Source organism: Coccinella septempunctata, chromosome 1 (assembly GCF_907165205.1).
Source record: "Coccinella septempunctata chromosome 1, icCocSept1.1, whole genome shotgun sequence".
Lineage (NCBI taxonomy): Eukaryota > Metazoa > Arthropoda > Insecta > Coleoptera > Coccinellidae > Coccinella > Coccinella septempunctata.
Genome location: NC_058189.1, coordinates 57,938,428 through 57,953,452, shown reverse-complemented (window position 1 = coordinate 57,953,452; position 15,025 = coordinate 57,938,428). Strand labels below are relative to the sequence as shown.

The 15,025-nt window shown below is 36.3% G+C and overlaps 1 protein-coding gene across 2 annotated transcripts in view; it reads right to left on the bottom strand.

Moving 5' to 3' along the window:
* Positions 1-15,025, bottom strand: part of LOC123307794 (nuclear hormone receptor FTZ-F1) — a 163,706-nt gene that overhangs the window by 52,802 nt on the left and 95,879 nt on the right. The window contains exon 3 of one of the 2 annotated variants that reach the window (XM_044890242.1): positions 10,559-10,882. In XM_044890242.1, the coding sequence (XP_044746177.1) occupies positions 10,559-10,882 (324 nt within the window). Of the gene's footprint in view, positions 1-10,558; positions 11,628-15,025 lie in introns of those variants that run through there. The other variant, XM_044890234.1, reaches the window with a different exon arrangement.

Below are 15,025 nucleotides of genomic sequence, written 5' to 3'. Positions count from 1 at the left end.
ATCAAAACAATTTTCTCCGTAGTGGAAGCATTAACCCAAAACGGAATCGTGTGAAAACAGTAACAGGTAATGAAGAACTTTGATTTTGTTAAAGGTGGTAAATGTGGGTTTCTTTCGTTGAAAGTTCTGACTGCCCTTTCTAATATTTTGTTACATTCACCGTAAATGAAGAACATATTTAATACATCACTGTTACTGTAATTCTGATTTTGCATAGTGCCCGATTAATCAAACAAGTATAAATGACAGTTCTCAAAAATGCATTATAACTGAACAGACATAGCCTTCTTGAAAATTTCTATCCTAATAAATCTATGGTTAGACTAAGAAACCTTGATTTATTCCCGAAATTCGAATTTCATTCAATTACGGCGAAATTACTGATTTTAGAGGCATGGAATGTTGGGGACACTCTAAGTAGTTTTTGACGGGCAATCGATTGGAATTACAAAATTATAGGGTTGCCATTTGAAAAAAGTGAGATTTCATAGTTTTATCGAGGCTCAGTTTGGGGCCCTTTTTCAGACACCCTGTATAATATTTCCTCATAAGTTATACAAGAAACAGTATCAGCGTACTTTCTTTTGTTCTACTTTCGCAAAAAGAAATTCTTATAATGAGGGATTTTGAAGATATGGACACTAATCTGTGACAACCTTTTTCTCAAAAAATTTGATAATCAGGTTATAATTCAAAAACCGCTTGAGTGGTTGCACATATCATACATCAAATCAGTGTAAAATTAAACGAAGAATTCGAATATGTAAAAATATACAGGGTGCTGCATTTGAAATAACGAAGTTACATTCGTTTCCGGTGAAACCGGAAGTAGATTCCGCTAGAAAATATTTTGCAATTAAAGTTCATGTTCTCTAAAACGAAAATCCAAAATCTTGAATCTGTATTACAATTCCTTCCTCGAAAACTTCTAATGAAACACTTAAAAAAATCACCCTGTATACAGGGTGTATTTGAAGGTGAGGCTTTTTTCTCAACAGAAGGTAGAACTGGTCAAAATGAAGCGTTTCACCAAAAATCCCCTATACAAAACATTCAAAATAACAGAGTTGAAAAAACAAATTGAAAATGATTACTGAAATTGATTCTTATATGACCCTTGACAGTTTGTTAGCTGAATTATCGCAAAGCAATGGAAAAAAACTCATCTCCTGATTCGACCATGTGGTTCCGTTTAGGATATTGGCTCGTTCGATATTTACGTGGTAATGAAACTGGAAACTTAGGATTGCCGAATTGTTCTCATTATTTTTTTGTTACTCACATGATTTTATGAAATGGTTCATTTCGATACCAACTGACAGAAGAGACTTAGGATACATGTGTAAAAAATAGAACGATACTTCAAAATTTCACCAATAAAATTCGTCTAAATTATTCACGAATTTTTTCACAACGGGCATCACAATCTTCTTACGAACATTCCAACAATGGTCGTAAAAGTGGGATGAAATGGGGAAACATCATCGCACTTTTTCAACATAACTAACCTAAGCACTTTCAAGAAACTGCCTCGATTTTCTAAATTTTTTTTTTCACCCTAAATTGCACGATACAACAATTATGATTCTCTCAAAAGTGACCTGATGCATCTAATTCGATGAACTTGGTACTGAAGCATTGATTGTCCAGCCCTATGTTATGTTTTCTTTCGTTTTTCCGATGCCGGAGTCATTTTCATCAGTCCTGTATATAAGGAAATTTTGTCGAACTTCTAAATATTGTATCTCAGCCATCTTGGACATTTTATATGGGCAATTTTTGGTTAAACGACTTTTTTTATGAGCTACCTTCTGCCAAAAAAAAAACCTCACCTTTGAAAACACCCTGTATAATATTGATATTCGAGAGTGAGAATTTGTGGAAAATTATCATTCATAAATTAATAGATCCCTAGTATGTTTAATAAACCTGATAATGTGTAATTGTGAATTTATTGATTTATATTTATTCTTCAAAAACTCGATCGAAAATCCGAAACTAGAAACTAGAGAAAATGAATAAAGTAAAACATGAGAATTTTGGCGAGAGCTTCCAATGTAAACAATCCATGTCTTTATTATTATATGTCCATGCTGATAACCAGATGAGCTAGATATAGCACAAAGACCTTCTCTGGGTAAACTCAACCAACTGTGCCAGAAACAGTATTCCCCAAGAGACGTATTGTCACTAGAGATGACACATGGTCTTAAGAGTCAACACGTTTTGGAATGGCCCCTTCCATCATCCGAAACCGAAAAAAAAACCGTCAGAGCCGACTTAAGGTGAAGACGATGTTGATATGACCATAAAAATATCGAAATATCTTCTGAAATTTTTGTTTTCAAGAACCTGAACAATTTTATGATGGAAGTGTAGAGGCTTATGATGAAAGAACGTTGTGTACATATGATAGGTCAATATAATGGAATATCATCAAGCTTCCACGTCAGTTTCTCACCAAGCACTCAAATGTCAAAATGTCAGTTTGAATATCGAATTTTTTTCCAGGGCAATTCGAAACAAATAACGCATTTTGCCTAGCTTCGGATCATTTTCAGCTACTGTTATTATTATCGATCTAATTTCGCGATTCTGGTGACTCAGGCAGGAAATAAAATCATCACGGCTAAGTGAACAATTTCGAAAATGCCCGAGAGGTGACCTCATTACGGATGCATTAAAAACGAGGAAAACAGAAAGGAAGAGATGGCGCAACTGGTGATACAAGGAAGCGTGGGTGATAAGCAACAGCTTGTACCTTATATGAAACGCATAATTGAAAGGAGCGGATTACAAAGAAATGACTTTGAGAGTGATATATTGCCTCGCGGAAAATGTTATAAGCCATATACCGCCCGATTATAATCAGTTATTGTTCGCGGACTTTTATCGAATGTGTCATTTCGGTTTATGGAATCTGTCAAACGAACCAACAAATACGACAGGGAAGTAACGAATCCAGAATTATTATTGTGAAAATCATCTTTTGTTAGTGTAACACAGACCCTTCATTTATTTGACTAGACAATATAACTTTGGTATTTCTATGCTATAATCCAATACTCTGCCAAACACATAGAATAGCATAGAAAAATGTGACGCCTGTTAGGGAGAAAGAAGAATGTTGTGTCAGCACATTTTCGAAGTTCTTTATGTAGTAATCGGTGTTTCGCCTTAACATATTGCTGAAATCTATTGAACCGAACATTCGAAATCCTTCAAAATAAATGAATACAGTGTATTAGATAGAGAAAACTTCCAAAAACCATTATGGTGCATTCGAGCAACACATAATCATTCTAGACGAAAATTGACAGACAGCCAGCACGGTTTTTACTGGAGGGATCGTTCATTTGAGGATATAATGGTCAAGCAAAAAACGGAAACGGTGTCTGGGAGGGCTGGACATTCAGATTCTAGTTCTACGTAACCATACACGAGCAAAAATGGACCATTCAAGGTTTTTACCTGACGCAGGTACACCTCCTGATATCAACGCGGAAATAATTGTTAGCAAAAAAAAACGATCGAACCTACAAGCAGAATAGAATAAGGAAGAAGTCGGTTGAAACAAAAGCTAAGGGAAAAAACGGTTCTACAAAAAGTCTGACACTAGAATCTAGAACTAACATGGCTGATTTACTCTGCGTTTCTATACCCATCGATATTATGAGTACCTTTTCATGTTCCATATGTCTGGATTTTTCTAATATAAATTTTGTTCCAGCATCCTCGGCAAACCATTTGAAGTTACCAATCATATGAACTGTCAGATAAGCTGATAAATGCTCTATGTCAATGAAACGTGACATTAGATATGCAATGCACGCCTGATTAGGTGTATTAAAATTAAGAGTGAATAAAAAGTAAGGCCCATAATTCATATCATCGTTATTCACTAGTTTATAGAAAAATAGATTGAACAGGTCAATTTTAATTTTTAATTACTCAACTTTTAATGTTTAATTGGGGTGTTTTCATGTACCCTCTACGAGAAATGTAGGATAAATGTTTACTTATTTTGAATGGCAACCCTAACATTGAGCCAGAAATGGTAGTCATTGGAGGGAATTTTTTATCAACCCGTTTTATAGGTTGGATTCAGCTTGTTATTATTGAGAGAATTATATTTTTTTCTACAAGCGTGCGCGTTCAATCTTTTTCCCGCACGCATTCCAAGTTGCAAAGAGTCACTTTCCCAAAACGTGCGGGAAAAACGCCTGCTATTTCTTTCCCGCACGCATTTGCGTGCGGGAATGGATTAGCAGGGGTTTTTCCCGCACGCAAATATTATAGAGTAAATTAAATTCTATCATGTTTCTATGCACAGAACGTCAACGATGAGAAACCCATAGTAATGACATGCAGAATTACGTCTGTCATTATATATGAATTAATCAAATGAGATATGATCTGTTTCGTGAAATGGATATATTTATATATTTCAAGCGCTTGTAGAAAAAATATTGTTCCTAACTCTTGCGTAAAGTGTCTTGCCCGCACTCAATTGCTTACCCGAACTCTGCTTCGCATCGTTCGGGCAACGGCAGTTTCGTGCGGGCAAGTATCACTTTCCGCACTTGATAGGAAAATAACTATTTCAGGGGCGGTATAGCTCGTTATGGAATCTTAAAATTGCTATATATTTTTATCATGGCCGAATCTGAAAAAATTGTGGGGGAAAAAAGTGTTTCTTCTGACCTCAAGAATCTACTGTTAAAATACATGTACAGGGTGATAATCAAGAAATTTTCCAGGCCAATTTTGTCGCGACAAAGATGTTTTCGGAGAAAATTCCGGAACAGGTCAATTTTTATTCGGCGTGGGACATATTTTGAGCAGAATTGTAAGCCGAAATCTCCTCAACCCTAGGTGTAGGGGCTATCACACCTAAATTCTTAATAGGGAATAGGGGGTGAGATTTACCTCAATTGAAAGATCATTTGTCCCTCTACATGAATACTATGGTTTGCAAATTTTATTGAGTCCTTGAAGTAGTTACAGGGGCTGACAATTTGAAAACTTGCCAGGACAATTATGTCTCGACAAGTATGGTTTCAGAAAAAATGCCAGAACAGGTCAATTTTCATTCGGAGGGGGACATATTTTGAGCACTGTAAACCGAAATCTCCTCAAACTTAGGTGTAGGGACTATTACCTCTAAATTCTTAATAGGAAATAGAGGGGGAGGTAAACCTCAATAATTGGAAGACAATATGTTCTTCTACATAATACCATTGTCTTCCAATTGAGGTACAGCTCACCCTCTATTCCTTATTAAGAATTGAGATTATGGCTTACAATTCTGCTAAAAACATGTCCTCCTCCGAATAAAAATTGACCTGTTCCGGCATTTTCACTGAAAACATCCTTGTCGAGACATGATTGGCCTGGCAAGTTTTCAAATTATCAGCCCCTGTAAATGCTTCAAGGACTCAATAAAAATTTGCGAACCATAGTATTTATGTAGAGGGTCGAGTGATCTTTCAATTGAGGTATCGCTCACCCCCTATTCCCTATTGAGAATTTAGGGGTGATAACTCCTACACCTAGGGTTGAGGAGATTTCGGCTTACAATTCTGCTCAAAATATGTCCCCCTACGAATAGAAATTGACCTGTTCCGGCATTTACTCTGAAATCATCCTTGTCGTGACATCATTGGACTGACAAGTTTTCAAATTGTCACCCTCTATATCACCCTCTAGATATTGAAAAAGAATTAGTAATAATTTAAAATTTGGTATATAAAGAGAAAAAATCTCTTTCTAATATTAATTTGCCTGCAACTTTCGAATTCCACATTCCTTCTTCATTCCCTTAAAAAGTTTTCGTTAGAATGCATATACCAACTTTCAAATCATTCTAAATTCTAAAACGAATTCTAAAACATCTAATACAGGATAGTTTTGCTTTTTTCATACGTATCATATCTTTTTCTGATGGAAATAATCCAAAATTGTAGTTAAACTTGGTCAAAGTAGAAAAAATTGTCGAAAAATGAAGTGAGGTGAGAAATTTTTTGAAAAACACAAGAACTCAAATATCTCGGAAACTGTTGATTTTTGGTTATCAATAAATATGACTCAAACGACAGCAAATTAATGATACTAACAGCTCCTCCAAGGTTCACGTCTATTTTGGAAACACCCTGGTATATCATCATTTTTTCAAGCTGAATCATCCCTGTGAGATCGAAACCGGCATCACGATTTCGAGGAAATGGTGAAGATCCAGATCCGGACTTCCACAGGGGATCAATATTCGATATTCCGACAGCTTCCAGCCTTTCCAAAACGTGAGGAGTTCGTTGCGTGCCCATCGAACGATTTCATCATCGTGGCAGTTCGTGATTTCTTTCTCAGGATCACGAAATATGCCCGTCGAACATTCGTACACTTATGCAACAACGGACCCATTACCACATTCGCTTACATGAATGATGACCAACAAAAATACCATTTTAGTTTCATATACGGCCCAATTAGTATAGGCGAACGTTGGCAAACGAGACCATAAAAGTTTGACCGCATACATACGAAAATTCTCGTTTTCGTAACGCCAGTCCAGCGAGATGTTATACCTTTTACTTCATTAATGGAAGATGTTTTTGACAGCTGACAGGTAATGTTCGCTATCCTTTTATTAATCACCAGGAAGGCAAATTCGAAATGGAGCGATTAATAGATAATTCACAAGTTTTTTCCAATGTATCTAGCATTAGTGGACCGATAAAATTTCAACATACAGGATGATTCGAAACGGGGAAGAAATCTTTTAGAAAAAATCAAACAAGATTAGTTTAACATACAGCCTGTCCAAATTCGTTGGTGCAAACTGGCAATAAATGCAATAAAACTAGTAAAAAAGAGAAAACTTTGAACCCGAACTTCTCGAAAACGGTTAAGAATTATGCTTTTGGACAAGTATATATCTTTGTTCCTTGAGGTTTTCAACAGATTCCTTCGATTTTTACAGATAAAAAAATATGACATGTTTTGTTCAATTAATTTGATGTACACTGTGTCCCATTTTGGTTTGGATGTCAGCTATCAGAATATAGAAACATGCTGTATCACTTTTTTGTAAAAGTTTTAAAGCCACAATTTTTGAAGCCAACTCCTTTTTTGTTCCTGAAATACAGGGCTAAAATGAAAATGTTGACTTTTGAAGACGTTATTATTTTGCAGGAACTGTATAAAATGAAATGAAAACCGCTTGGAATAGATATTTTATATAAAAGTCAATGGCGTATTAAAAAAAAAAAAATAGAGCACTGTTTTTAAGATTGTGCACAAACTTGGTATTTTTTAAATGGAACAACCTGTATATTTGAAAGTCACATTCTTGAAATTTTTTCTGAATACATTGATGCATCACAACCTAATCTAATGAATTTCAGCTTCCAAAATCAGAAAAATCGATATTTATGTTTGTTTTTTTAATAGTAGGACATGAATTCTTTCACACATGCATTCAATTATGACTTTTTTAAGCGCTATGTGATTGAAACTTATTCATTTAATTATATTTTAAACATTTTCAAGTTTATGTTGAAGAGTGATATTTTGAGTTTATATTTAAAATATAATTAAATAAATAAATTCAAATCACATAGCGTTTCAAAAAAAAAAAATATTGAATGCATGTGTAAAAGAATTCATGGCCTACTATCAAAAAAACAAATTAAATACGGATTTTTCTGATTTTTTAAGCTAAAATTTATTGAATATTAGTTTGTATAACATTAATGTATTCAGAAAAAAAGTTGACGTTAAGAAATACAGGGTGTTCCATTTGAAAAATACCTAATCAAAAACAGTGGCCTAAAAAAAATTCAAATACGCCACTGACTTTTTTGTAAAAATGTCTATTGTAAGCAGTTTTTATTTCATCTCTCTTATACAGGGCCTGAGAAGTAATAAAATCCCTATAAGTGAACATTTTCGTTTCCGCCCTGTATTTCGGGAACAAAAGTAGTTCTAATATTTCTGTTTGTGGCTTTAAGAGTTTTACAAAAAAGTATCTCTATCATTTATAATAGCTGAGATACATACAGTGCAAACCAAAATGGGACACAGTGTACCTACATGGCCTTCTGTGAGTTACCCACATCATAATAGTTATAAATTCCTATTTCTAACCAAAATAACCTCAGGATGTCCATTTTTATGTTGCAATTTGATAATTGTGGCAATTTTTCAATTTTTACATTTTAAAAACAACCTATGTCTCTCAATAAAGAACGTGTTAATTCATATTATAAATAAGGGCTAAATATTCTTGGGAGTTCATATTCTCATTTAAGAAATTCGAGTTCGAGATCCCTCTCAAATAACGTGTTCATCTTGAATGAGGTGACGTTGCTATCTACTTCAGTAAACAAATTTGACGTTCGATTAAGTTTTATTTTTTGCGATACTTCTCATGGTAGTTTCGCAGGTAAATCGCCGAGAGCATCAATAGCAATCTAGTTTTATCCTCAATTACGAGTTCCGTCAAAATAGACGAATATCAAGCCTCCAGTATTATTTTTAGTCCAAGGTCGTTTAATATTGGAGGAGGATGTTGAAATATAAAGGAGAGAAGTGGATTCGAAACATGCGTACAAATACAATGGGACTAGCTATTGGCTGCTGGATGCGGACGAATTTTGGTAATTTTTGTCGATATTCACCTGAAGATGTCGCTGTAAATCGAAACACTTGAAGTAATTCTATTGGAAATTATTGCATGGAATCCTACAGTGAAACATGAATACTATCAATAGAATGAATGTGTTGTACCCTTTTATTAAGGGAGAAAAGAGAAAAGAAAATTTGGAAATGGGAAATTCATCAATGATGTTTACATAAACGCGATTTTTTTTCAATAAGCGGAAAACATTATGGTAGTATGGAAAAACTGCATGAATTATTTGATCCTAGTTTGAACCGAAAAACATATTCATGAATTGATGCCTCCCCATTGAAAAAATATAGAATTTCGAGCAATATTATACCCAGGAAACGTAGAAATGAATCAGAACCTGCTATACAATATAGATTAAAAAAGGAAGATTCCTGACGGATATAAATGTGCGATAACTATAACAATTTCGCTGACTAAATAACATTACTATGATTTTTCCCACGTTCCACTGATAAAAATAAATAAATGTGTTTTGATAAGCGTATCTTAGAAAGAGGAATGCTCTATTTCGATACGAATGGAAATTAAGATGATTGTAACGAGCGAAAATGATCGAATTGAAAGGTTCGTCTTCATCATTTCAGAAAAAAAAAACATCTACTCAATTTTCCAATTTCACCAATAATACACATACTAATACATACTGGTTATGGACAAGGACCAAACCGCATGAAAATTGGCACAATGTTCTTTTTCTGACGACATAAAATTCAATTTTCAAGAAATGAAATTTCATGTGGTAGGATTTTGTATCGGGTTTTAAAAGCATCTAGAACGGTACAAATTTGTTTGTTTATCAGGTTCGCTGGATAAGTTTTTTAGTAGAATCACAATATATCAGAGCCTTGTACAGGCTGGGCAAAATTCGTTGTCTACTGAGGGAAACTCAAGAACTATAACAGATAGAAGAAAATGGATCACACCCTGTAGCTTTTTACTTGAATAATCTAAATCAGAAAATGAAACCGACCTATCATTTCATTTCTAAATTTCGATAATGAACAAAAATTGAGAAATTGTCATTTTCAATGAAGCTGAAGTAGAAATAGATGCATAGAAAAAGTGATTCGACAATTGGTAATTCCGATCACAGAGTACTGAGTCCAAAAAAAATAAATACATATTCAATAGTCACTATGGTAACGCCTCGCTACTTTTTGTTTCATTAATCAATAGTAAAACAGAAAAAAATATGAATTTTTTCTCATTAAATAGTTACATAGGATACAATTTTGGAATCGGCAAAAAATTTGCTTCAAGATAAAAGAATTTTCAACTGTAGCTTACATTTGAAAAATCAGAATCTTGAAAATGGCTGTAATTCAGCATTATTAAAAAAGGTAATTTTTCAATTTTTGTTGATAACTCAGAATCTAGAAATCTTAGGCCTTTCAGATTTGGAAAAAAGTTCTCGGGAATGTGTAGTCTGTTTTCTTCTAGCTCTCAATGTTCTCGAAACCCTCTCAGTAGACAACGAATTTTACCCACCCTGTACAATCCATTTATTCATTTTCTCTACATAAATTCTCAAATGTGAGTTCCAACGTTATATGGCAAAGGATCTTTCCCTGATCGCGCAACAGCGAAGATTTTTTTGAGATCCTTCATTCTCGATCATGCCGAAAGTGAAAACGAACAACCCGAGTCCGAGAAATTGCGCAAAAAGCCTAGATTGAATTTCGAGATACTCAACGACTAATTACAACGCAACACATTGTTTAGATTCGATTAAAATCGCGGCGACCTCGACCCAATTGGCTGGACCTTCGGAAACTGGGTCAAGTAGATTCGCAATCGATTCCGATTTTCCTCCGGCTCGGAAACCGACCCCGCGTGTGTGTGTAGAGAGAAAAAAAAGGGACTCACCTTCAAGCTTCATGCCCACCTCCAGGCACTTCTGGAACCTGCAGAAGGGACACCTTTTCCTCTGGGTCTTGTCGATGTGACAACTTCTCTCGGCCACGCACGTGTACACCTTCTTGTTCTGCACGGTCCTTTTGAAGAAACCCTTGCACGATTCGCACGTCAACAGGCCATAATGATAGCCCGACACCTTGTCCCCGCACACAGGACACAACTCCTCGATACAGTCTTTGGTGTCCGGCAGGTCGCCGGGGGTGAGGGACGTGGACAGCCCCGTGATCTGATAACCACCGCCGCCCATCTCGATGCCGGAGATAGCGCTGGCCCCTGAAGAGAACAAATATGAGGAATAGGAATTGTCTATGTGATTCATGGATTGCGACATCATCATCGTGTACTGATAATGGGGCGGCATGGAATTGTTCGACTGCTGCTGGCAGATCGAGTCGTTATAGGGTGTCGGTATGTCGGTGGAGACCGGTGGCGAGCCGTAGTTAGGGGGCGGCATCGGGCTCGAGGACTGAGAACAGGCGGCCGGCGAATCTCCCGAGTTCTGTTCGAAAGGCGAGGATAGCAACAGAGTCGAATGGTTATCCATTTCAAGTAACATTTCACATGTGGACACACATAGAGTTAAGTCGATGTCACGCGTAATCCACTGATTTACAATACGTAAAACGGTTAATTGTCAAACTGAGATTGTTTGGTATCAATGAGACCCTCATAAGGGTTGCGATCACAGCACTGTAAGTAATCCAAGTTGGCAGTGAAAAACGTAATCCTTGTGCGGTTGTATCACACTGAATGAAAGAACACTCGCGGCACACGCAACGAACGGACTATGGGTATAGAGGATTGTGCGACGCACGCTTGTCGTCGGTGAAGGTACCCAACTGACTGTCCGGTCCGGATCTGAGCGGGGACGACCTGGACGGACGGAACCCCCTACCGTGGCACTTGCGACGACCACGGGGGTAGAATGGAAAATGATTAGGCGTCCATGTAATAAGTGAAAGTGACTAAAGGACCGCTGACCCACTTTCCCGCGAAGCAGGTCTATGTTAGAGCTCTTGCGGAGTCATACGTAGCCGCTTACAACACGTAAGCTAGTGGGGCGCTGTACGGGACGTGGTAGGGATGTCCCAGTGACCCAGTTTCGGGGCGCGCAACATGTGCAACGCGCGCGCACGGGACCTCGGCTCCCCGCACACGCAGTACGCACCGCAGGATTCCCCCGAGCCAGGGCAGGACGGACGGTTTTTACCTGTGCCATGTCCTTGCATAACGGGAACGGAGGATGGTCGGGAGGAGCACGTGTGGAGTAAGGTTAGGTACGGGACGCCGCGGGATCGATATCCGACGTGTGCCGCAAGACCTTCGATATTTCGGCTCGTCATTTCGAATGGGAAACGATCGGAATCGGGCGCCAAGAAAGTTATCAACCCGCACGCATTTTTATTGTTAACGTTTCGTGACGTAGGGAGATATCAAAAAACAAAGCAAATTTCACACGGTAGTTCATTATACAAAGTGTGCTTAGTGAACAAGCGACAAAAATTCAGTAGTTGGGGATTCATTGTCGTTAATATTAATATTTCCTGAAGAAACATGGGGTAAAATATGCTCCCTTTCTGGGGGATGGGGTGGAAAATTGGTTAACAACAGATATCATGGTTGTGAACATGATTAATTGATGATGGAAAACTCATGAAAGAATTTACCCAACTATTTCTATCATTTTGGATAATCTTGTTTTTAACCGAAGAGATTTTATGTTCCGCTACACTTCATTTGGCAAAATCTCGACAAATTTTTTTCCGAATGTGTGACCGCAAACAAAACATTCTTCGGTTAAAAGAAACTAAATGATCCCTAAAGACGGATGGCAAATGCTTGCCGATACGACAGGAAGAAAAAGCAAAAATTATGAGAAAAAAAACAATGAATCCTTCAATATAAAAGGTGTAAATGAACAGTTGTGATAAATTCAGCACCTGCTCAGATACAACTCTACCTACCATCTACCTGAAGATGGCACTTGAAGAGCAATTTTTAATTTTTGATTAGAAACCATAAATCTGGTAGAAATAGAATTGAACATATATTCTAACAGAGGGAAATGTAATCGAAAAAATTTAGGGTACTCCCCTATAATTGCAAGGGGTAGATAAAGCTACCCCTGAAACTATTCATATTATACTATTGAAAAATTAATTTCTTATAGCTTGATTCATTTTGAACGAATAAAGTCCTCTCTGGATAAAAGGTGATATCATGGGGATATTACAGGGAACACTATACCATTTTTTATGGCCCTCTCGCTCCCATAAAATATTTGCCCAATTTCATTTCTGCCAATTTTCTGGTTTCTAGGAGAAAAATTAAAAATTGATTTTCAGGTTCAACTTTATTAGTTGGGGAGCCGACAATGCTAAATCGGGATTTACGCGAGCGTCGTGGAGATCTAGAAAAAAAAAGGTTCTATGATGTATGCACTTTTAGCGGTGGGGAAAGCGTCTGCAAGTTTTCAATAATGTAAAAAAAATCGTCTGGTGTACATACTTGAGCGTGTCAGATTAATATACTGCACATACCCTACGTGTCTTTGATAATTAATAAATTCATGTTAATCTGACACTTTGCGTGGTGGTACTAGCCGTACGGAAAAGTTGAAAATGGTAATAAAAAATTTTTGAGCATGTCAGATTTTTAGAGGATATGTTAATTGGACCCAAAGGAAGCTACTATTCAATGGACTGACAATTTGGACTAGAGACAATTTCACAGCGGTCCTTTGAAAATGCAAAAAAAAATCGTTACTTGTACTCGATCTTGTCAGATTTTCATACAGATGGTTAATCTCGGTGTTGCAGACGTGTTGACCGATTAATCTGACACTAATCAGGAGGATTTTCTTAATCTGACAGTTTGAAGTTGATAACAAGGAATTTTTTTGAAATATCTTTCTTCCTGTACCTCTAATCGTTTCTGTATTCATTAAAAATGTTGTAGATAATAAAATTTTATAAAACTTTTGTCTAAAGTAATTTTATATACTCCTTACCGTTTTCGACTTACAGGGCGATAAGAGCGAGGAGCTCTTAATTCATCGACATATATCTCAAAAACGTTCAAACGTAGAAATTGCTTCGAACAATATTTGTAGAAAATGGTAAATATACTCTACAACTTTTATAATAAATGCGAAAACAATTTGAAGCCCAGTAGAGGAGATAATTCAAAAAAACTGATTTTTGTGACCAATTGGCCAATTTATATTGTTTCGACTTGCTGAAACTGTCAAATTATATTTTTATATTCTTGAATCATTAGCTTCAAAATAGAAAAAAAGCGATCGCGCTCGAGAATGTACACGTGACGTTTTTTTTGCAAGTTTGGCGCCCTCCCACACATTTTCGTCATGCTCAAATTGTCAGATTAAGAGAATATACACTTTCCAACTTGTAATTAACCACATATATCTTAATCTGACACGCTCGAGTATGTACAATGATCGACTTTTTTTACTATTCTGACAGGTTGTCCTAGACAATTCCCCCTATATACAGATCTAATTTTTGATAGAGGTACTCTACAAGGTCCAAGGTATCTCCCCTTATATTGATCTGACACGCTAGAGTAAATCCCGAATTTCCCTCTTGGGCCCCCCAACTATATGGGGTTGCATATACCTAAACAGGAACCATTTTTACATGGAAAAAACACACACTTTTTTTCGACAAAGAATCAACTCTTTAATTTTTGCAACTATTCGTTTACATTTGTACATTTATATTCAATTATTTATTTTAATTACAAGTGATTCAAATACTGTCTAATGTATCCCAAGTTATCTTTTGAAGTGTAGATAGGTCAGTGTTTTTCACTGTTGCAACACTCTAGGAGGTCGCCAGAACTACCTTATGAAAAAAAATTATATACTTATACAGAAATGTTAACAGGAAGTAAAAATTTGTATGTCAAAACAAACAGATCAACAAAAAATAAAATGTCATGACAGGTTAATTTCGTCCTTGTTGAGGTTGGCCTCATTTTCCAAAAAACCTAGCCCCTAGCATGGTGCATTTGAACTAAAAACAGATATGATCTTAACAAAAATGAGTTTTTGAATCATGACACGTGTTTCGCTATCGCAATAGCATCTTCAGGTGGGTGGTGATAAACTCAGTTCAGTCGAGTAGTCCATTTAATCTGTTTTTAGCTTGCCTTGGAAGATATTTGAACTATATTGAAATTTTTTGTAGGTAGGTACAAATGATATAAGACATATAAGTATGAAATTTTGAAAGTTTCCGATTCGTTACTTCTTTCTTGAGAACTAGTGAACCGATTCTTAATCTTAGATGTGTTTTAAGGGCTGACGGTAGCTTCTAGAAAAAAAATTGAGAGCTCTATCGATTGATAGGATTCGTGAAAAATGAGGTATCTATATTTTTTTTAAAATCAATT